This window comes from Canis aureus, chromosome 31 (genome assembly GCF_053574225.1).
Source record: "Canis aureus isolate CA01 chromosome 31, VMU_Caureus_v.1.0, whole genome shotgun sequence".
Classification (NCBI taxonomy): domain Eukaryota; kingdom Metazoa; phylum Chordata; class Mammalia; order Carnivora; family Canidae; genus Canis; species Canis aureus.
In genome coordinates, this window is record NC_135641.1 from 39,470,922 (window position 1) to 39,493,824 (window position 22,903).

Sequence of the window (22,903 nt, forward strand, 5' to 3'; positions counted from 1 at the left end):
TTCATCATATTTTAATTGTGACTGTTTTTCCATAAGGATATGCTTTTTTAAATATTTACAATCTAATATTAAGTATTTTCTAAATTTCTAATTTTATTAGTTTTTAATTTATTCCAAATCTGATTTAACTGTTTCTATTTTGTCATGTCTCTTTTATTAGAAACTAGCCTTTGGATATTTTATTTCTTAATTATTTTATTAAGAGTAGTGCATGCTTCTTTTTTTTTAATATTTTATTTATTCATGAGAGATACAGAGAGAGAGAGAGACAGAGACAGAGACATAGGCAGAGGGAGAAGCAGGCTCCATGCAGGGAACCTGATGCGGGACCCGACCCCGGGACTCCAGGATCACACCCTGGACTGAAGGCAGGCACCAAATGTCTGAGCCACCTAGGGATCCCTAGTGCATGCTTTTTAACAAAAATATTGATTTGTTTGAAGGAAAAAATATCTCTGAGGATCCTCAGATTTCACCCAAATAGCTCCTATAAACAAATTGGTGATGTCTTTTTCTGTGAATATACAACTAGAAGGGATAGGGTAACTTTTTTTCTTTCTTACAAATAGCTGAACATTGTACAAGCTGTTATTTAACCTGCCTTTTAACTTAACATCTTGTGGATTATCTTTCCATAGCAATGTATGTAGATTTATATAATGTGGTTTATGTAATGTATATATACCATGGTGGTACCATAATAATTTATTTAACCAATTCTCCTTTGATAGATATTTAGATTATTTGTAGTGTATAAAAATATTAGGACAGAGAATATTTTTGTGTATCTTTTTGTATATTTTTGGGGCACCTGTATTGTTATTTATAGAGTAAATTCCCTGAAATGGGATGTGTCCTTGATAATAATAGGTGGTACCAAATTGACCTCCAAAAATATTGTACCTTTTGTTATACTTTTTACCAATGACATATATAAATAATTATTTTATTTACGCCTTATACAAGGTTATGTGTGGGGAGAAAGTAGGTGATTTGCAGAGAGTAGGAGAGGATTTTTGGATGTGATTCTTTAATTCATATCCTGTTGGCTTCAGTAGGTGAAATTCATGGAAATTTGAAACACATGTAACCATTTTTTGACATAAAGAGTATGTTGGAGTGTTTCTGAATTCTACAAGGTTAAAATTCTTCCTCTTTGCATTATCAAATCTGATGCATTCACGGGAAAATTAAGTGTCAAGATGTAACAAAACCACATTTAGGATGGTAAGAAACATACTTATCGTATGTGAAGCTTTCCAAACATCTTTAATCTGATGTACTTTTAGCTGGTATATTAGGAACTGAAATAGCAAATTACTCTTTATACTTTTTCTCCCTCACGTAACACTGTATATTGACACTGGTAATCATGTCAGAAGAAACTGTGAGGAGAAAATTTTTTGACTGAATTAAGTGTCATGTCACTTATTTAGATAGCAGTATTATGGATCTAAACCTAAAAATTAGAAAAATGAAAATCAACATCAATAAAAATTCTACTCCTGGAGCGGATCTTATTTTGAACTGACATTTTCCTTTTACTTTGAGAACTTTTAAACATTTCCTGTAGTAGAGGTTTGTGTTTGATCACTTCTTCCCTCGTTTTCATATCTTTATTTCACCTTTAAAAAAAAAAAAAAAAAAAAAACAGCTTTATGGGGCGCCTGGGTGGCTCAGTTTATTAAGCATCTGACTCTTGATAACAGCTCAGGTCCTGATCTCAGGGTCATGAGTTTAAGCTCCTGTGTTGGCTCCATGCTGGGTGTTGGAGCCTCCTTTAAAAAAAAAAGAAAAAGGAAAATAAATTTAAAAAGCTTTATTGAAATTAATTGACACACAATATATTGTACATATTAAAAGTGTGCAATTTGTTGAGTTTGGACACCCAGGAAACCATCATCACAAGTAAGATAGAGACCATATCCATTACGCCCAAATGTTTCAGTGTGCTTTGCATTTCCTCATTCCTACCCCTCCATGCTAAACAACTACTAATTTGTTTTCTGTCATTATAGATTAGTTTGCATTTTCTAGAGTTTTATAGGTGTGGAATCATACAGTATGTACTCTGTGGGGAGGGAACTGGTCTGGCTTCTTTCACTCAGCAAAATCATTGATAACATGTGTTGTGTTCATTTCTTTTTATTGCTGAGTGGTATTCCTTTATGTGGATGTACCACAATTTGTTTATCTATTTCTCTGGTGATGGAAATGGAGGTTGTTTACAGTTTGGAGCTATCACAAATAAAAGCTCTATGGCAATGATGTATAAGTCTTTGTATAGATATATATTTTCTCATGGGCAAATACCTAGAAGTAGAATGGTTAGATCATATGGCAGGTATATATCCTTTTTTAAAAATAAAATAGGAAAAGAAATATTTGAAAAGGAGATAAGGTGGGGTACTACACCCTAGGTACATTCTTGGGCTGATGAGTTTTAGAAAGGAATTTATATGGAAGTTAAGGATATGGAATTTGATACCTTTTAAAAACTGTAAGTCTCCCAGGGGTAGAGCACCCCATGTAGAAGACAACTAGCTGACTTAGAGAAGTCCTCAAGCACTTCTTTTAGTTCTGGCCTCTGCCCCGACTCTGTGCTCCAGGCATTCTGTTGAGTAAACCCTGGGCTGCTGCCATTTATACAATAGGCCATGGAGATGCCTGAAAGGCAGAGGGATCAGACTGAGGCCCACTGGGAGAAATCCTTGGGGTGGTGGGGTGGAGATGAGTTGAGAGGTGAAACAAGAGAGGCTGTAAGAGCCTTATTTGGCACCGGGGATCCCAAACTCCCACCTTGTGCACTGCTCTGTCCCTGTTGGCATCCCCACCTCCAATTACATTGTCTTCCTTCCCTTGCTAAGGGGCAACTACTATCATGGGATAAGTTTAGAAGCCAAACTCTTTCTCACTCACATTCCTCCATCCCCAGGGAACCACTGCTCTGTTTTCTGTCATTATTCTATATATATAAATAACAAAATATAGTATTATGTGCTTTTAAATTCATATAAGTGGTATTAGCACATATTCTGAAACTTCCCTTTTTTCACTGGACATTATTGAGGTCTATTCATGTGCATAGAGAACTAGTGTACTTTTTTAAAATCTTTTTCTATTGTGGAAAAATATATATCTGACATAAAATTTTAATCTTTTTTAAGTGTATAATTTAGGGACATTAAGCATAGTCATGATTTTATGCAAATATCCCCCCTACCCTATTCCAGAATCTTTTCTTATCATCCCAGACTCTATGCTTATTAAATAATAACTCCCCTAATTGAATTTATTTATTTATTTTTAAGTATTTTATTTATTTATTCATAGACACACAGAGAGAGAGGCAGAGGGAGAAGCAGGCTCCACGCAGGGAGCCCGATGTGGGACTCAATCCCAGGTGTCCAGGATCACACCCCAGGCTGCAGGCGGTGCCAAACCGCTGCGCCACCGGGGCTGCCCCCCTAATTAAATTTAAATAAAAAAATAGTTCCCCCTTTCCCTTTCTCCAGCTCCTCCTCTTCACATGACTCTCTCATACTTTCTGTCTCTATGAATCTTTTTGTCCCTATGAATTTCTCAATGAAATGGATTTTCTGGCTTCTTGCTCTCTAGGTCACTTTTGATTTTGAAAGATAATTTTGCTGGGCAAATAATTCTAGGTTGGCAGGGTCTTTTTTGCATTCTATACACTGTCTTCTAGCTTTTGTTGTGTCTGATGCAAATCGGCAGTCAGTGACCTTTGTTCTCTATTTAATGTGTCTCTTTGGCTGCTTTTAAGATTTTTCTCTTTATTGTTGGAGAAATTTTGGCCATAATCACTTCAGAAATGTTTTTTCTGTCACCAGACCCCTCCTCTAGGGATTCCAATTACATGTATATTAGGCCTCTTGAGATGTCATAAAGCTCACTAATGCTCTGTTCATTTTTTTCCGGTCTTTTAATCTGTATTTCATTTTGGGTAGTTTTATTGCTATCTATTTAAATTCACTAGTCTTTCTTCTGGCATTAATCTATCTAGTATAGTTCAATTTGGGCCTTTTAAAGTATCTTCCATGTATACCGGACATGCCCAATTCTTTCAGCTTCTTGAGCACATTGGATATAATTATAATAACCTTTAATATCTGTTTCTACAAATTCTTTCATCTTTCAATTCAGCGTGAATTTCAATTGATTGATGTTTCTCCTGGTGTGGGTCATATTTTCCTGCTCTTTATGCCTGGGTATATTTTATTGAATCCTGGACATTGTGACATTGGTGTTATTGGGTGTTGGATATATTTTATTTGTATTTTTATAAATATTTCTGGGTTTTATTCAGGAATGCATTTAAATTACTTAAAAACAGCTGACCCGAGCAGCCCCGGTGGCTCAGTAGTTTAGCGCTGCCTTCAGCCCGGGGTTTGACCCTGGAGTCCCAGGATCGAGTCCTGCATCAGGCTCCCTGCATGGAACCTGCTTCTCCCTCTGCCTGTGTCTCTGCCTCTTTCTCTCTGTGTGCCTCTCATGAATAAATAAATAAAATCTTTTTTAAAAAAAAAACAAAAAACAGTTGACCCTTTGTTATTTATTTCCAGTATTTTGAATCTTTTTTTTTTTTTTCACTTGTTTAGTGTAGGTTTTTTTTTTTGTGTTTTAGGTTAACAATTCCTATTACCTCATCATCTCCAGAAGAGGAAGTTGAGGATGGGCAGCTTGATAGGATAGCATATACTTCTGTAACCACTGATTCTTCCGTCCTAGAAAATAGGAAGCAAAAAGCCAGAAATCCATTACTATTGTGATTGGGCCTAATATTGAAAGGATGACCACTTAATAAAGATAGCATTCTTGGAAGATTTTTGCAAATCTGTATTTTAAGCAATGCAATTCCTCTTCAGAGTAGGGAGTGTAGGAACTTTCACAGATGCTGTGTAGTGTTCTGAATCCAGTATCCAGTGATGGGCTGGCAGTAGGAAGGTCTGGTGGGAACAGAGTGAGTCTGTAAATCTACAGCAGACTCCAGCATCAGGGAGAGGAGTGTGGTGATGCTATCTCAGGCAAATGTTAAAGGTTGCCATCTTTGGTTTTATGCTGTGTTGATTCTTTCAAGTGTGCGGCACTGAATTGAGTCATATGCTGAAATACCTAATATAACTAGTGTTATATATGTGTTTTAAGTTCTGTATCTTGTCAGATTATCTCATAAATAACTGAATCTTGCATATTTATCAAACACTTGAGGTCTAATGCCCTAATTTGGTTCATTCTTTTTATAGGTGAAAGAAAATGTACATGCATTGAAAAAAAGACTTGATCTGCTGGTTATAATATATACATTTTATTACTGTGAAATTCATTGATCTGAGCAGATCTCACTCTGGCTGTATGCCTGTTTCAGGATGTGAATTTGGACTTTAGTAATACAGTGGGCTTTGAGAAATAGCTTTTCCTCCTCCTATCTTTGTTTCGTGATGACTCTTCATGGAATTTTTTACTTCTGAGTCATGTAGCCTGCTTTATCAGGCATTAAACAGTTGGCCCAAAAAGGTAATACTTGAACCACAGATATTCAATCCAATAAAAACAAAATAGATTTGAATATCCACAATGTCAGTAATTAACTATTTTCACACTTCCTTGTGATTATTCAAAAGAGTCTCTAGTTTAATACTGAATGCAGGTACATTATCCAGTGTACTAGTCTGGCAAAAAGACAATATCTAGCAGAAGGGAAAGATTGATTATTTTTTTAAAAAAAAAAGACGGTTATAATGTACCTTTAACAATAGTTAATTCCATTCAGGGCATTTAGTCAAAGCACAATAATAAAAGCCACATGTATAATGGACCAAGCATACTATGAGTCACTTTAAATATATGATCTTTAGTTTTCCCATCATCCTTACAATATAGGTAACAGCCCTCTGCAGAGAGAGATAAATATTTATATATACACATATAATATATATACATATGAATGACACATATGTTTCTCATTGTTTAAAAACAACCTGAGGTTAGTTTAAATGTATTTGCCAGCGTGGATTCAGTTTCCTCACCTAGAAAATTGGTATTGAAGTGTTAATTAATTTTCAGACTCAATCTACTTCTAGAATTCTTTTTTTTTTTTATGATAGTCACACACACACACACACACACACACACACACACACACACAGAGAGAGAGGCAGAGACACAGGTAGAGGGAGAAGCAGGCTCCATGCACCGGGAGCCCGACGAATTCGATCCCGGGTCTCCAGGATCGCGCCCTGGGCCAAAGGCAGGCGCCAAACCGCTGCGCCACCCAGGGATCCCCTACTTCTAGAATTCTTTGAATATTTCATTATTTAGAATTAATTTAGTCAACTGGCTTGTTTGTCTAACTGAAAGAATAATTTACACTTACTGATGTGTGAAATTTTCATTATTTTTGTTGCTTTTTTATTTTTATACTTAAATCTGTAGAAACAAACGTTTTTTTAACCTATGTCAAAAATGATATATAATTATATTGGCTTTCACTTTCATAAATGTGGCAAAATGGGAGAAATTTGAGTAACTGAGAAAGTGAGTCTATGAATGAGTGAATTTATTTCTTTGAGGCAAACTAAGACAGGCCTTGCTTTTGGACTAGAATGTTACTTTGTTATCAGAGTCACTTTTATAAAAGTGCTGCAGTAAACAGTTTTTCTAAAACAGCTTCATTGAGATACAGTTTATCATTTAAAGTGGTTTTTAGGATATTCACAGAGTTGTACAACCCATCACCGCAATTTTAAAAACCTTTCATCACCCCAAAAATAAATCCCATGCTTATTAAAATTCACTACCTAATTCCTCGTAAGCTCTTTATCCCCCACAGCTCTTACGCCTAGGTAAAGCTCTTAGGCCTAGGTAACCACTAGTCTACTTCATGTTTCTATAGATTTGCTTAATCTAGATGTGTCATTGCAATATTTGTTCAATTGACGGACATTTGGGTTATTTCCACTTTTTGGCTGTTAAGAGTAGTACTGCTATGAACATTTGGTTACAACTTTCTGTGCAACCATATGTTTTCATTTCTCTTGGATATATACTTGGGAGTAGAATTGCTGGGTCATATGGTAACTATGTTTAATCTTTTGAGGAACTGCTAGACTGCTAAAGTGGAGGCACCATTTTACAAACGTATATGGGGATTGATTCCAGTTTCTCTACATCCTCACCAATACTTGTTACTTAACATCAGTGTATTGAGTGTTGATCCAAAAGCTGTTTATCTCTGTAAGCTGGTTGAAACATTTGACCTCAGTATTTTTCATCTAGCATCTTTTAAGATACCAGTAGTACTGAGTTATAAAGTGGGTATATGAGAGAGCCAGTCTTTTTTTATGTAGATTATACTCAGTCTGAAAGTATATTGGAAGAAAAGATTTCATCCATAATAACAACACACAGTTTTTTAAAAATCTAGGATTGCTATTTCTAATATAATTAGGTCAAAAAGAAATTGATGAAAAATCTACTTAAAGAAGTGTAGATAGCTAATTCCTAAATGGAAAAAAAAAAAACCCTCAAAAATTACTAATAATTAAAAAACCAAAGATTTAAAAATAAGACATTTTCACCTATCAGATTAGGAGATATTTAAAATTTAATAATTACTGGGATCCCTGGGTGGCTCAATGGTTGAGGGTCTGCCTTTGACTCAGGTCATGATCCTGGGGTCCTTGGATCAAGTCCCACATCAGGCTCCTTGCATGGACCCTGCTTCTCCCTCTGCCTGTGTCTCTGCCTCTCTCTCTCTCTCTCTGTGTCTCTCATGAATGAATGAATAAAATCTTTAAAAAAAATAAAATTAATAATTACAGAGAATTAGGAAAGATACACGGTTGGTTGTGTATATAATAACCTTTTGGAGTTCCTGTCATTCTAAAATTTGGAATAACTCAAAATTTTTAATGAGGACACTTTCTTTTATTTTTTAAGATTATTATATATATAAAGAGAGAAGGAGCAGAAACAGGGAGGGGACAGAGTGAGAGGGAGAAGAATAGAGAATTTCAGACTCCATGCGGAGTGTGGAGCCCAGCGCATGGCTGGATTTCATAGCCCTGAGATCATGACTTGAGCTGAAAACAAGAGTGGGACACTTAACCAGCTGAGCCACCCAGGCGCCCCAAATGGGCACCTTTAATCCATCGCACTTTTAGGAAATTATCAGAAATTATTCAAACATACAAACACTTCAGTTCAGAAATATTTGCTATATTATTCTCTAATAAAAAAGACTGAAGTGCTGATACATACTACAGCATGGATTGAAAACAACTTGAAAACATGCTCAGGGAAAAAAGACAAACATGAAAACTACATATTGTATGATTCCATTTATATGAAATGTACAGAAAAGGCAAATCTGTAGATACTGAAAATAGATTAGTGGTTGCCTAGGTCTGGCAGTAGGAGGAGAGGTTGGGGGGAAATGGGGAGTGATCATTATGGGCAAGGGGCTTTTTTGAGGAGGAGATCATCAAAATGTTCTAAAATTGATTATATTGATAATTGACAACTCTGAACATACTGACAACCATTGTACACTTCAAATGGGTAAACTGCTATGTGAATTATACCTCAATAAAGCTATTATTAAAAATTAGGTTATCTTTAGGCTTTTAATAAAATGTGAAATATTAGCTCCTTAGGTAAGGCTGTTCCAAAGAGGTGGCATTTGTCCTGGGTCTTGTAAAGATTCAGAGAATTTCAAGATTCAACTTGAAAAATAATAGTAAGATGCTTGTTCCATAACAAATCATCTCAAAGCACAATAGCTTTAAAAAAACCCACCACTTTATAATCTCTCACACATCTATAAGTTGACTAGCTCTGCTGGTCTCATGAGAAACCTCATGCAGTGGCAATCAGAGGGCAACTGGGCCTGGAGTCCATGTGGAGGCTCACCTGGGATGCTGGTATAGTCGGTTTTTTCTGCCTCTTTATATAGTCTCATCACAAGGAAGTGGTATTTCATTGATTTTCATTTTCTTAATGATTAGTGATGTTGAGCAGCTTTTCCTGTGCTTATTGACCATTTGTATATCTTTTGAGAACTGTTAATTTTTTTTCTTGCCTGTGCCTGTGGTGTCAGATCCAATAAATCATTGCCAAATCCAGTGTCATGAAGCTTTCTCCCTAATGTTTCTTCTAACAGTTTTATAACTCTTACAGTTAAGTCTTTGATCCATTTTGAGTTAATTTTTGTTTACTGTGTAAGATTAAAGTTCAACTTTATTCTTATGCGTATGGTTATGTTTGGATATTTTATAGTGAATTTTTGTTAGTTTTTATAGGTTTATGATGGTATTGTGATTATATTAAGGAATTTTAATCGAGAGTTACAGGGATTTGTTCAGAATGATACAGTAGAAGGGAATAAGTGTAGGGGGAAGCCAGATTTGGCAATATGTTTGAAAATTTCCAAAATGAGGGGCACTTGGGTGGCTTAGTTGATTAAGTGACTCTTGATATCAGCTGAGGTCTTGATGTCAGGGTCATGAGTTCAAGTCCTACGTTGGGCTCCATGTTGGGAGTGGAGCCTACTTTAAAAAAAAAAAAAAGAAAAAGGAAATTTCCAGAATGAAAAGTTAAAAGGTAGTAAACCAGGAGAATGGTATTTAGAAACCTAGATGCATGTTGGTGGAGGGATGGGGTAACTGGGTGATGGGCATTAAGGAGGGCATGTTGATATAATAAGCATTGGGTGTTATATGCAACTGAGGAATTACTTGACCTTTACATCTGAAACTAATGATATGTTAACTATATGTTAACTAATTGAATTTAAATAAAATAAGTTAACAAAAAAGAAACCTAGATGCAGAGTTTCTATTAGATGCTATAGAGAGGTCAATTAGAATAAAGATAGAAAAGGAGCTTTTGATTTTACCAGCTCTTTCCATGACCTTGGATATAGCAGTTTTAGTAAAGTATGTGGACTCAAACTGGTTAGCAGAATTTTGAGATACTCCTGGAGGATAGGAACATGGAGAAAATGGGGGAGAGGGAGGTCACTCTTGATATTAAGAAGTTATTTCTAATAAATCTAAAAGATTATAAACCTATGATTTAAAAAGTACTAAAGTATGGTGTCAAAGATCAAAGGCCCTCCCCTTTTTTCTTGCCCTTCTTCTCACCCACCCCCTCCACTTTCAGTCTAGTTTGCTCTTGAGATGTGTGGCTACTGAATGAATGGAATGGCAACCTGAATGTGAGGGAGATTATTGAGAAGGAAACTCACACATGCCTTTGCCTGAGAAGAGCTAGTGGAAGGAAGGAAAAAATGGAAATGGAACTGAGGGGGGATATGGGATAAGGCCCAGAGAAGAGAAAAGGAAGAGATTCATTAAGGGATTCCCCAAGTTGGAGAAAGGTATAGAGGCATTCATTTCTTTGAGAGTGGAGGAAAGGAGATGGCTTCGTTTTTCTCTCTTGAATAACAGACATAGTTCTCTGCTGAGAATGATTGAGGTTTGGATCAGGTTGGTGGCATCTTGTGTGTGGTAACATTTGGTGTACCACAGGAATGAGCAAAAGCATTGCAGTGTGGAGGACCCAGCTCAGGCCCCAACTATGATCAAGATGACTTTTTCATTGAGGAATGCCATCTTAGGGGGAGATGTGCCATCTCATTGTTTGCCAGGGATGACTCAGTTCTTTGGCTGGTTGACTAGGGAGGTATTTTTCCCTTAGCCTTTCTGTGAGTAGGTTTACTAAAACTATCTATTCACATTTGGAAACAGCTCAAGTAGAGCTACTCTTCAGTCCAGAATACTTTAGTGGCTGTGCTTCCTTTCTGTGAGCCTCTTGGGTGAGGAAAGGTTCTCAGGTAAAGGAAAATTTTGACAAAATGATTACATGGAGACCTCTAACCAACCATATTGTGGCAGTGAAACCACTTTCACTTCCTCCTTTAAAGAGGTAAGTAACAGAAAGCTTGTCCCTGGCCATTAGTCATATTGTAGTAAGAATCCAAGTGTAGTCAGAGTAGATTCTGTTTGTTATACTTTGAATATATATGTTACTGAGAATTAAATTGTTTTTATATGTACCAAACTTGGTTTAAATGAACCTCATGTAATATTTTGTAGAAACCGTAAAGAAAGTTATGTTACCAACTTTAGAAAATAGAATTGTCTAAAGAAATATATTTGTCCTTCTCAAATACTTCTCTATGTGCATATATAATAGTTTTTCTCAAGATTTTATATAGTAGAAATGGTCTTTTCTCAAGATTTTATGTAATGAAAATTGTTTATTAAACATTACATTTTAGAAGATTTAAAAAGTGAGCTTTACTTTACTTTTTATATTTTTTTTAGGAGACCCGTGTACAGTATCATCTCAGTTGGAGTTAGAAGAAGCCTTTAGGCTTTATGAGCTGAATAAGGATTCTGAACTCTTAATTCATGGTAAAGGAGTAATCATTTCTTACTCTTCTAGAGCTATAATTTTCTTTCAAATAACCCTATATTCTTGATCATTTTAAAACATAATCCTGATGTCATTTTTTAAAATCTCTATCCGTCATTGCTTTGTAATTGTTCATATTCAGTAGTTTCTCAAATGCTAGAGAAAATAAAATCAATCATCTTAAAATCTTGGGAAATTTGTTATTTGGGAATGCCTTCATGGATATTAAACTGATTATCTCTCGTGTTTAGTAGTATTCTCCTAAATCATTACCCTACAGTTCTGTAATGTATGCAAATAATGATCTCCAAAGAGAAGGTATCCGAAATGTCCTTTCTTTTATATGAGGGCTAACAGTGAAACTATTTACATAATTAGATTAGTGTGTCAAACATCTGCAGGCCCATAAGCAGGATAGTGGTAGAGTAGAAGAGCCCAAAGTCAGCTGTCATATAACTGGTGCATTGTAGACCGGGGTATAGAAACTAGGTATTCTGGTTCCATGTCTGTGTTCTTTTCATTCTACTGTGCTACCCCTCAAATTTTTTACGTTATGTAAAACCCACTTAATATATCACATTTAAAGGCTCTTGGGTGGCTCCATTGGTTAAGCGCCTGCCTTTGGCTCAGGTCATGATCCTGGAATCCCATGATCGAGTTCCACATCAGGCTCCCTGCTCAACAAGGAGTCTGCTTCTCCCTCTACCTCTTCCTTGCTCATGCTCTCTCTCTCAAATAAAATCTTAAAACAGATACATATCGCATTTAATTGAAATTCATTGGCAGTATTTCATGTAACATTTTGAGGAGATCAGACCTAGAGGACTCTTTAAAACTTGAACAAATATAAATCTCCCATAAGTATAATGAGTCAACACTTTGTTATTATTCCCTTGTACTTTTGTTCACAGTGTGTTTTTAAAAAATCAGTAGTTTAATATTTCCCTGCCTTCAGAGTTTGACATAGTGAGTGACTCGTAAGGGATCCATAATCTAATTTGTTGAGGTCCTTACAGAACTTCAGAAGTCATCCATATCTGGAACCATCTCTTTCTGGAATAAAACTACAATGAATGTTTAAAGAAGTGATTGATCAATTCATTATTTTTGTATCATATTACAGAACTATTTTTCAGAAACTACCTTATATTTCAACTTTTAGGAATATATTAGGAACTGTGCATCTCATACTTTGTGTTCTTTTTAAGCCATGTCCTTTTGTACGTCATAGACTACTAGTTTTATATTCTGTTTATAAAAATGGCCTGGATTAGCATGTTTATAAATTTATAGTTCCTAAGATAAAACTTACAGTTTTTTGGATTTGGATACTCTTAGTGGTATAAATTTTTTCCTAAAGTTAGTATACATCTTTTAAAAACTATAATGGGGGACACCTGGGTGGCTCAGTGTTTGAGCGTCTGCCTTTGGCTCAGGGTGTGACCCTGGGGTCCTGGGATCAAGTCTGGCATTGGGGTCCCCACAGGGAGCCTGCTTCTCCCTCTGCTTTTGTCTCTCTCTCTCTCTCTTTTTTTTTAAAGCATATAAGCAATATTTATTTATTTTTTTAAGATTTTATTTATTTATTTATGAGAGACCCAGAGAGAGAGAGGCAGAGACACAGGCAGAGGGAGAAGCAGGCCCCAAGCAGGGAGCCTGATGTGGGACTTGATCCTGGGTCCCCAAGATCACACCCAGGGCTGAAGGCTAGGTGCTAAACTGCTGAGCCTCCCGGGCTGCCCCCCGCCCTTTTTTTTAAATAGCTGAGAATGTTTATTCAAATAGGACATTTATTAGCTCCCATTGCAAAACACAGTCTTATAATAGTTTCAGTTAACAGTAATACTTAGCATATTTGATCATATATACCACATTCTAGCTTTTAAGATGAGTGATATAGTATCAGAGAATTATTATTTTTAAAGATTTTATTTATTTATTCATAAGAGAGAGAAAGAGAGAGAGAGAAAGAAAGAAAGGCAGGGACACAGGCAGAGGGAAAAGCAGGCTCCATGCAGGGAGCCTGACATGGGACTCGATCCCTGGACTCCAGGATCACGCCCTGGGCTGAAGGCGGTGCTAAACCGCTGAGCCACCCGGGCTGCCCTGTATCAGAGAATTATTATAAAATGCAATGCTTAGATCAAATATCATCAACACTTAACAGATGCTTCTCTCTGTGTCTCTCATGAATAGATAAATGAAATCTTAAAAAAAAAAAGAATAAACTAATTTAAAAAATAAGTAAAAAATAAAAACTATAATGGTTTACGTTCATACTTGTATACATTTTTGTAGTTCAGTTTTAATTCTTCATAGTAGCCGACTTGACACTACAACAAAAATTTAAGGAAAATAGTAGTTAATGACTTCTCTTAGAATAAAAAAAAACAATTAGTAATATAACAGGGACTAGAATGAATAATTTGAGCTTCTAATGCATTTGATTTTGGTTGTTCACTTTCATGAAAACCTCTTTCATATAGTCTTGGTAAATGAATCCCTTGAAAAAATATTACTGAGTATACGCTAAGTATCTTGTGTCAAGAGAGGGTTAAAATTTGGGTCAGTTTTTTTATTTTAGAATTTGAAATTCTCTATAATTTATGTGTTTTAAATTTCCTGTATTGATTTTAGTTTATTTTCTTTCAGTCTTCCCTTGTGTACCAGAACGTCCTGGAATGCCCTGTCCAGGAGAAGACAGTGAGTGTGTATATACTTCATATCTTTGAGTATAGGGTTATTTATGGCACAATTGCACAAGTGAAAGGAAATCAGAACTTTTAGGGCTACTTCAGTGGCTCAGTTGGTTAAGCATCTGCCTTCGGCTCAGGTCATGATCCCGGAGTCCTGGGATGGAGCCCCACGTCCCACTCCCTGCTCAGCGAGAAGTCTGCTACTCCCTCTCCCTCTGCTCCTCCCCTCCACTCATGTTGTCGCTCTTTCTCTACCCCCCTCAGATAAATAAATAAAATCTAAAAAAAAAAAAAAAAAAGAAATAAGAATTTTTAGTCCATCTGATTTCTTTTCTATTCTTCAGTCTAATTTAGACTATATTAGCATCTGCCTAAACTCTTTTCCTTTGCCAGATGAAAATCAGATGGTTTGGGATGCCTGGGTGGCTCAGTGGTTGAGCATCTGCCTTCAGCTCAGGTGTGATCCCAGAGTCCTAGGATCAAGTCCCACATCATGCTCCCGTTAGGGAGCCTGCTTCTCCCTCTGCCTATGTCTCTGCCCCTCTATGTGTCTCTCATGAATAAATAAATAAAATTGTAAAAAAAAATCAGGTAGTTCATAGTTGCAAGTTACTGACATGTGTCTTGTCACTTAATTTTGAAGATACCATGTGCCTTTATTCACCCGTTATTAACATTCTCTGTGTTTGCTTTATCTCTGCGTCTGTATGTGTTCACACATAGACATGTATATACATAAGAAACATGCTTTATTGATTGATTGATGAAAATTTTATTTATTTGACAGAGAGAGAGAGCACAGGCAGGGAGAGGGAGAAACCAACTTCTCGCTGAGCAGGGACCCGGATGTGGGGCTCCATCCCAGGACCCGGGGATCATGACCTGAGCTGAAGGCAGATGCTTAACTGACTGAGCCACCCAGGCGCCCCAGTTCCTTGACTCTTTATGCAACTTGATGAAAATAAAAAATTAAAGAGCTCTGAGTCTTTATGTATAGAGTTGAATGGGGGCCATGTACTATATAGGAAGATGGGGAAATTTAAGGAAGTAGGTAGAACCCTGAAACAATAATGAAAAATTTAGGTCTGGATTCAGCTAAGAATGTTTTACCAGAGTTGTGATGATGGATGGATCCAAGCCAGTGTAGGCTGCCTTTATAGGTCTGTTGGAGAAGCAACTATGTAAATTCTTTGTCCAGGCCAGAGTTTTGAAAGACTTGCCATTATAGCAGGTCCTGGTTTCAGAGTCCTATCTACAAATGAATTATGGATCTATAGTACACTTTCCAGATAAAATAATCATTTCCTAACTTTTCACTATATTTCATGCTCACTTTCCCTGTGTAAAATTTGCTGGTAGAAATTTGATACCACTGCTTCCCCAGTATAATAAGTATTATTAAAATAGAGCATGGAGGAAAATTGATGACCACTAATATAGTCTCTTGGCTCTTTTAATTCCTAGGCAGCATTAATATGTTTGAATTTAAGGTATATCAAGTTGTAGTTCATGAAAGCTTCTAAAATAGGACATTTTTTTAGGTTAAGATATTATTACTATTTTTTTTAAAGATTTATTTACTTATTTGAGGGGCACCTGGGTGGCTTAGTCAGTGGCTCTGTGTCTGCTGCTCCCCCTGCTTGTACTCTCTCTCTCTCATTCTCTGTCAAATAAATAAATAAATCTTTTAAATAAGATGAGGCAGAGGGAAGGGAGAGAGAGAGAGAGAATCTCAGGCCGACTCTCCACTGAGTGCTGAATGTAGGACTTGATCCCACAACCCTGAACTCGTGACCTGGGCCAAAATCAAGAGTTGAATGCTCAATCGACTGAGCCACCTAGGCACCCTAGGTTAAAATATTATTAACAGAAATTTTCTGCTTTGGTTATTCCTAACAGAATAAAAAAAAAAAAAAAAAAAAAAAAAGCATCAGGGGATCCCTGGGTGGCGCAGCGGTTTGGCGCCTGCCTTTGGCCCAGGGTGCGGTCCTGGAGACCCGGGATCGAATCCCATGTCAGGCTCCCGGTGCATGGAGCCTGCTTCTCTCTGCCTGTGTCTCTGCCTCTCTCTCTCTCTCTCTCTCTCTCTCTGTGACTATCATAAATAAAAAAAAAAAAAAAAAAAGCATCTGTATTTAAGGTTCTGTATTGTGCTATTATGTTAAGATTTCTGATTCAGAGCATTTCAACTAGTCTTTTCTATGGTAATTTTAAATAGTAAACCCAGTGCTACATCTGCTTTAAAATAGGAGTTTAGAAACCTAATGGAATCCTTCTACAGTATTAACTATCACTATGGAATATTAATATTAATGACTAATAGACCATATGTATAATAGTGATTGAGTTAACTAAAATTACTCAGGTCAACTAGATTTGGTCTCATGGAACCTCTTAGTTTGTTTAGAAAAAGTATTAATATAAAAACCATTTGATTAAAGATTAATGGAGAGGAGCATCTGGGAGTCTCTGTTGGTTACTGTCTGACTCTTGATTAGGTCATGATCTCAGGGTTGTGAGATCAGCCCCACCTTGGGCTCAGGGCTGGGTGTGGAGCCTGCTTAAGATTCTCTCCCTCTGTTCCTCTTCCCCCTCTAAAAAAGAAAAGATTAATGGAGAAGATAATATTCTTATGGCTACAGAATGTCCCTTTCAGGGCATCTATAAAAAGTAAAATGTACCTTTACAACGAAGAGAACAAGCAATCACTGCCTTTAACAGAGTTCTTGAATGCTAGTAGTGGGAGTCAGCAATCTGACATTTGTGTATCTCTTGATATGATACAGTAAGCAATACATATCACCTATATATTATTTTTGCCAAGAGTATTTGATATTGATTCTAGTAAGGAAGCAGACAAATCTAGAATGTAGGACATAATATAAGACAACTGCCTGGACTGTTTCACAAAAAAAAAAAAAGAAAAAAAATCAACATCACAAGGAATAAACAAATACGGCAGTGGGAATGTTTCAGCATACATTAGAGAGAAAAAAGGTCTAGCAACCAAAGATTCAGTGCTTGAATCTTGATTAGATCTTGGAGAGAAAAAGAAAGCTATGAAAGATACTTTGAGGGTAAATAGGGGAATTTGCATATGAGCTTCTGTTAGGTGATATTGAATCAATGTTGATTTTCTAAGACATGGTAATGGTATAGCCGTTAAGTAGAATTAGGGGAAACACCCTTATTCTAAGGCGGTGAGTGAATCCTTAGATATTTAAGGGTGAAGTGTTATGTCTGCAACTTACTCTTAAATGATGCAGGGGGAAAAAAGGCAAGTGTATAGAGAGGAAAGCAAACGTGGCATAATGTTGGTAATTGGTAAGTCTCCGGGAAGGATGCAGCTGTTTATTCTATTCTGTCAACTTTTCTATGGGCTTAACATTTTTCAAAATTAAAAGTTGAGGGGGGAAAAAAAACGAAAAGCCCAAATAGTAATTTTTAATACATTTTGCTCCGTGGGCTTTGTTTTCATTTAGTCCCTTGAGGAATTAATTTTATTTTTTCACTTTCAGGTTTTTATCAGAATCGTTTTTTTCTCAAAGTGAATATCATGAAAAAACCCACAGATTTAATTATAAAGACTTTTATTTGGACTTACTCTTTTTTTTTTTTTTTTTTACTTTTTTTTTTTTTATCTCTTCTTAGAATCCATCTACCGCAGAGGCGCACGCCGATGGAGAAAGCTTTATTGTGCAAATGGCCACACTTTTCAAGCCAAGCGTTTCAACAGGGTAAGCCTTAATTTGTTAAATATTAATAATTTGAGTCTTTTTTTACTCTACTACTGTAAAAGAAAGGTAGTCTTATTTTCCCTTTTATTTTACTTTATTTTATTTTATTTTTTTTTCATTTATTTATGATAATCACACACACACAGAGAGAGAGAGAGAGGCAGAGACATAGGCAGAGGGAGAAGCAGGCTCCATGCACCGGGAGCCCGACGTGGGATTCGATCCCGGGTCTCCAGGATCGCGCCCTGGGCCAAAGGCAGGCGCCAAACTGCTGCGCCACCCAGGGATCCCTTATTTTCCCTTTTAAAGAAATAAGTAAGGTGACACCTTTTCCAGTTTGCCTGGGACAGTATCCCAGTTATCTTGAGGTAATTTTTAATAGCATCTCCTTTCACTCTTAAAAATACCCCCTATTGAATTGTATGGTTACCTTAGCTGAAAGAAAGTTGGCTTTTTTTTTTTTTTAAAAAGATTTTATTTATTCACGAGAGACAGAGAGCGGCAGAGACACAGACAGAAGGAGATACAGGCTCCCTGCAAGGAGCCCAATGCAGGGTTTGATCCTGGGACTATAGGACCACGCCCTGAGCCTAAGGCAAATGCTCAACTTTGAGCCACCCAAGCGTCCTGAATGCTGGTTTTTGAAATATAATTCCAGACAACCAGAAAATAAGCAAAGTTTATTTTGCAAACCATTTAATATAATTTTAACTTTCACTATTTCAAAAAAAATAATTGCAAAACACTTACCTAGCTTTTACTACATACCAGGTGCTTTTCCAAATGTTTGACACATATTGACCCATTTAATCTTTACAACAGCCTTGTGAGATGGGTACTATATATTTCTGTTTCACAGATGAAAGGGCTGAGGTGTGGGGCGCTTAGGTAAGTTGCCCAAGATGACATAGCTAGTAAGTGGCAGAACTAATAAGGCTTGAAAGAAGTCTATTTCCAGAAGTCCGTGTTGTTTTTTTGTTTGTTTTTAAAGATTTATTTATTTATTTATTCATTCATTCATTCATTCATTCATGAGAGACACAAAGAGAGAGAGAGAGAGAAAGAAAGAGAGAGAGGGGCAGAGGGAGAAGCAGGCTCCTGCCACCCAGGGATCCCCAGAAGTCCATGTTCTTAACTACTCTCGATAACTACAAATATATGGACTCAATTTCCATTGTAAAGCTAGTAGCATGTTCTGAATTCATTAAAGTAAATAAAAGCTACTACCTGAGGTTCCCAAAATCCTTTTATTCAGTAGCACTGATATTTAAAAAGCTTTGAAATGAATAGTCACTTTGATATTGCTCTTTTAGAGAGCAGGGCTTTGGTTTGACCTCTGAACAGTCTGGAAGGTTTATGTTTGCTTGGGAGTCCTTGCATAGCTTTTTCTGCTGTATGTTTTTCAAGTTTAATTCACTTTTACTCTTTTCAGTACTCTGAATTTATGTGAAGAATAGAAATTCTTGAATATGTAACAAAACAATATGGTTGCAAATTTCACTCTTGCAAACAAAACACTTTTTCTGTTTATTTTTTCCATAACTATGATAGTTTTGGAAAAGTTTTATATAAAGAAAAAGGAATTGAGTTAGAGAAGAAAGCTACATATTTTCACTTAAAAAAATTTTTTTTTTGAGAGAGAGAGCGTGTAAGCGAGTTGGGGTGGGAGGGCGGAAGGAGAGGAAGAGAGAATCCCAAGCAGACCCCATACCCAGTGTGTAGCTGGAGTCAGGTCTTGATCCCATAACCCTGAGATTGTGACCTGAGCTGAAATCCAGAGTTAGGCACAGGCACCCCTTATTTTCACTATTTTATCATTAAACTGTTGGCAAAAGATTATGATCTTTTTTTCTGCTAAGAAAATACTGTTGAATTACTCTTTCCAGCGTGCCCACTGTGCCATCTGTACCGACCGAATATGGGGACTTGGACGTCAGGGATATAAATGCATCAACTGCAAACTCCTGGTTCATAAGAAGTGCCACAAACTCGTCACAATCGAATGTGGGCGGCATTCTATGCCACCGGTAAGACACAATTGTCTTTTTTTAATAGAACATTTTCAGTAACACTACTAGAGCAGAGGGCTGAAATACAGGTACTAAGGAATCACAGGTCAACAGTGTTATAGAATGTAACTTTACAGTCCAGTTGACATATTGTGAGTTTTGAATTGTTATTATAAATTTGTTTATATTATGTAGTTAACTTCTTGATTTAATCTGCTACAAAAATCATCTGGTCTAAATGAGGAAGAGGTAGGGAGAACTATTTAAGAGACCTTTTTCTCTTTAGATCAACTAATTTGTAGCTCCTGTTGTATTAGCAACCACACTAAACAGATCAGGTAAGAAGAGTCAGAGGTTTCATAGTTGCTATTTAAAGTGTGAAATTACTGGGGAGTCTTTTAACTTAAAATTTTTTTACTTTCTCTTTCAAATATACAATTATAACATGTTCATTATAGAGCATACTGATAAATAAAGAAAAATTAAATAAAAATACCCCATGAAATCTACTGTCTAAAGGTAATTGTCTTCTAGTATATATCTTTCTAGAACTTTTTCTTTTGCAAATTTATATGTATAAATATAGAAAATTTATTAAATTTTATATAATTATTCATATAAATTAAAGTTAATTATATAACTAAAATATAAGTTATATAATTCAATTTTAAATAATTTTATATAAATATTAAAACAATAAAAATTTCATTTTCTATTTGGAAAAATTTTAAATCTATTTAAGAGTAGATATAACAGTATAATGAACTGCCATAAGCCAATCACCCAGCTTCAGTAGGTAACAACTCATGACCAGTCTTATTTCAGCTACACCCCCACCCATGTAACCTGCTCTCATCCTGTATTTTGAAACAAATCTAAAAGATAAGGACTCGTCAAAAACTAAAAAGCAATTCTTTATATCAAATATTCATCTAGGCAGTGTTCAAATTTCAGTTGCCTCATAAATGAGACAATTTTGTTTTTAGTGTTCATTGTGAATCAGGATCCAAATGAAGTCCATATTTGCAGTTGACTGATATGTGGCCTAGATATTTTTTAATTTACTGATTCTTCTATCTCTGTCACTCGCTTTTTTCCCCTTTAAAATTTCAATGTAGAAGAAATTATGTTGTCATTTAAAGCATTGGAATACTCTTCTCTTTGCTTTCATGGTTTTGTTTAAAATGTTCCCCTGTCCTCATTATCTTCTGTGTTATATTATAGCTGGATGTAGAAGTTTAATTTAGATTCTGGTTTTTGGTTCTTCTAGGTTGTTTTTGAGACTGCCTCATAGAAGGTGGAGCGTTTATCCATCAGAATGCACATAGTGTTTGACTGGGTCTTATTCTTTTACATACTTTTTAACAAAAATGAGATCATAGATGTATATATACTGTTTTCTAACCTATTTTTTCACTTAACTATATATTTTAGTCACCTTTCTATATCTGTCTATATCCTCATCAATGTTAGCATGGTATTTTGTTATATACCTAGGTCATGATTTACTTAACTGTTCCCCATGATTATACATTTGAGTTGTTTTCTACATTTTCCTATAAAGAAAATCATGAACTTTCTGATAAGTAAATATTATTTCCTTAAGAAACTAGAAGTAGAATTACTGGCTTAAAGGATATGCATTTTTAAAAAGATCTGGATGCAAAGGCCCTTGGGTGGGCTCAGTTGATTAAGCATCCGACTCTTGATTTCAGCTCAGGTCATGATCTCAGCGTCCTCAGGTCATGATCTCAGGGTCGTGAGATCGAGCCCTGTGCTGGGCTCTGGGTGTGGAGCCTGCGTAGGACTCTTTCTCTCCCTTTCCCTCTGCCCCATTCCCTCAAATAAATAAATAAATAAATAAATAAATAAATAAATAAATAAATAAATAAATAAGCTAAATGCATCTTTCTAAATTGTCTTCTAGAATGAGTATACCATGTTTATTCATAGTATCTTCTTTGCACATTGTGAATATAGGTTATTATTGGTGACTTGTTGGTATTAGAATTATTTAACTAGTTCATATAAGCTCAGGAATGGGTTTGTTGTTAGGGAGGTGAAAATCCCATCTTAAGGAAATGATCAAGGCCAAAAATTCTGAACATAATTTATTTAGGTTACTGTTGATATTCCTGAATATTCTTAGGTGATAGAATGACTTCAGACCATGTACAGTGATTATGTTAATAATCACTAAATGTATTGTAAAATCCAGGAGCCTATCTGTAAGGCACCCTTAAAATTATAACTATGTAGGGACACCTGGCTGGTGCAGCTGGTAGAGTTTGTGTGACTCTTGATCTCGGAGTTTTGAGTTTGAGCCCCACACTGGATGTTGAGATTACTTAAATATAAAGTCTTTTAAACAAAGAAATTATAACTGTGTTAACTACTGCTCTTTCTCAACTTTACCGTTTCTTGCTGGTATTCATTAAACCCTGGGTCCAAGATTAATGAATTAGTAATATTTTGGTTTGAATTAACATTTTTCCTGAAGTTATTGGCAGTTAGTTGGGTAAGTCAGTTTCTAGAAGGTATTTCTTCTCCTTGTTTGAGTCACTGGCACCTTTGAGAATCTTTAGAAAGGTGGGAAACCCACAAATTTTAGGTTTCTAGACCATTTTTGAAGTTCATTTCTAAACTCAGCTAAGGAACTTATGTACTAGAGACTCCTTTTGCCAAAGATTGAAGAGAGTGTATGGAGCTGAAAGGAAGAATACATAGTGTAGAAGAGAAATGAATCAAAGTATATAGAAGTTTCATTTGATTTCTTTTTTTTTATTTGATTTCTAATGGGTAGTCTGAAATTAGTTTTCTGTTTCTTTTGTTATCTGTAAAACGTGATTTTTGTTATCCGTAAAACATGACTAATGTTTAGCTCATTCACAGGAATATTGCATGGTTTTATATAATTAAAATAAAGTAATACAGTTTTCACTTACTAAGTTTCTTTCAAGTTTAAATTTTAATATTCTATGTCTCATCGAAACAAAGTTGTTTCTGCATTTATAGTGGTATT

The 22,903-nt window shown here is 35.8% G+C and overlaps 1 protein-coding gene across 3 annotated transcripts in view; it reads left to right on the forward strand.

The window, feature by feature from the left end:
* The window catches only part of PRKCI (protein kinase C iota), a 72,673-nt gene that overhangs the window by 22,900 nt on the left and 26,870 nt on the right, over positions 1 to 22,903 (forward strand). For 2 of the 3 annotated variants that reach the window (XM_077880306.1, XM_077880308.1), the window contains exons 3-6: positions 11,349 to 11,438; positions 14,092 to 14,142; positions 17,787 to 17,872; positions 19,759 to 19,899. In XM_077880306.1, coding sequence (XP_077736432.1) covers positions 11,349 to 11,438; positions 14,092 to 14,142; positions 17,787 to 17,872; positions 19,759 to 19,899 — 368 coding nt within the window. The remainder of the gene's footprint in view (positions 1 to 11,348; positions 11,439 to 14,091; positions 14,143 to 17,786; positions 17,873 to 19,758; positions 19,900 to 22,903) is intronic. The other variant, XM_077880307.1, reaches the window with a different exon arrangement.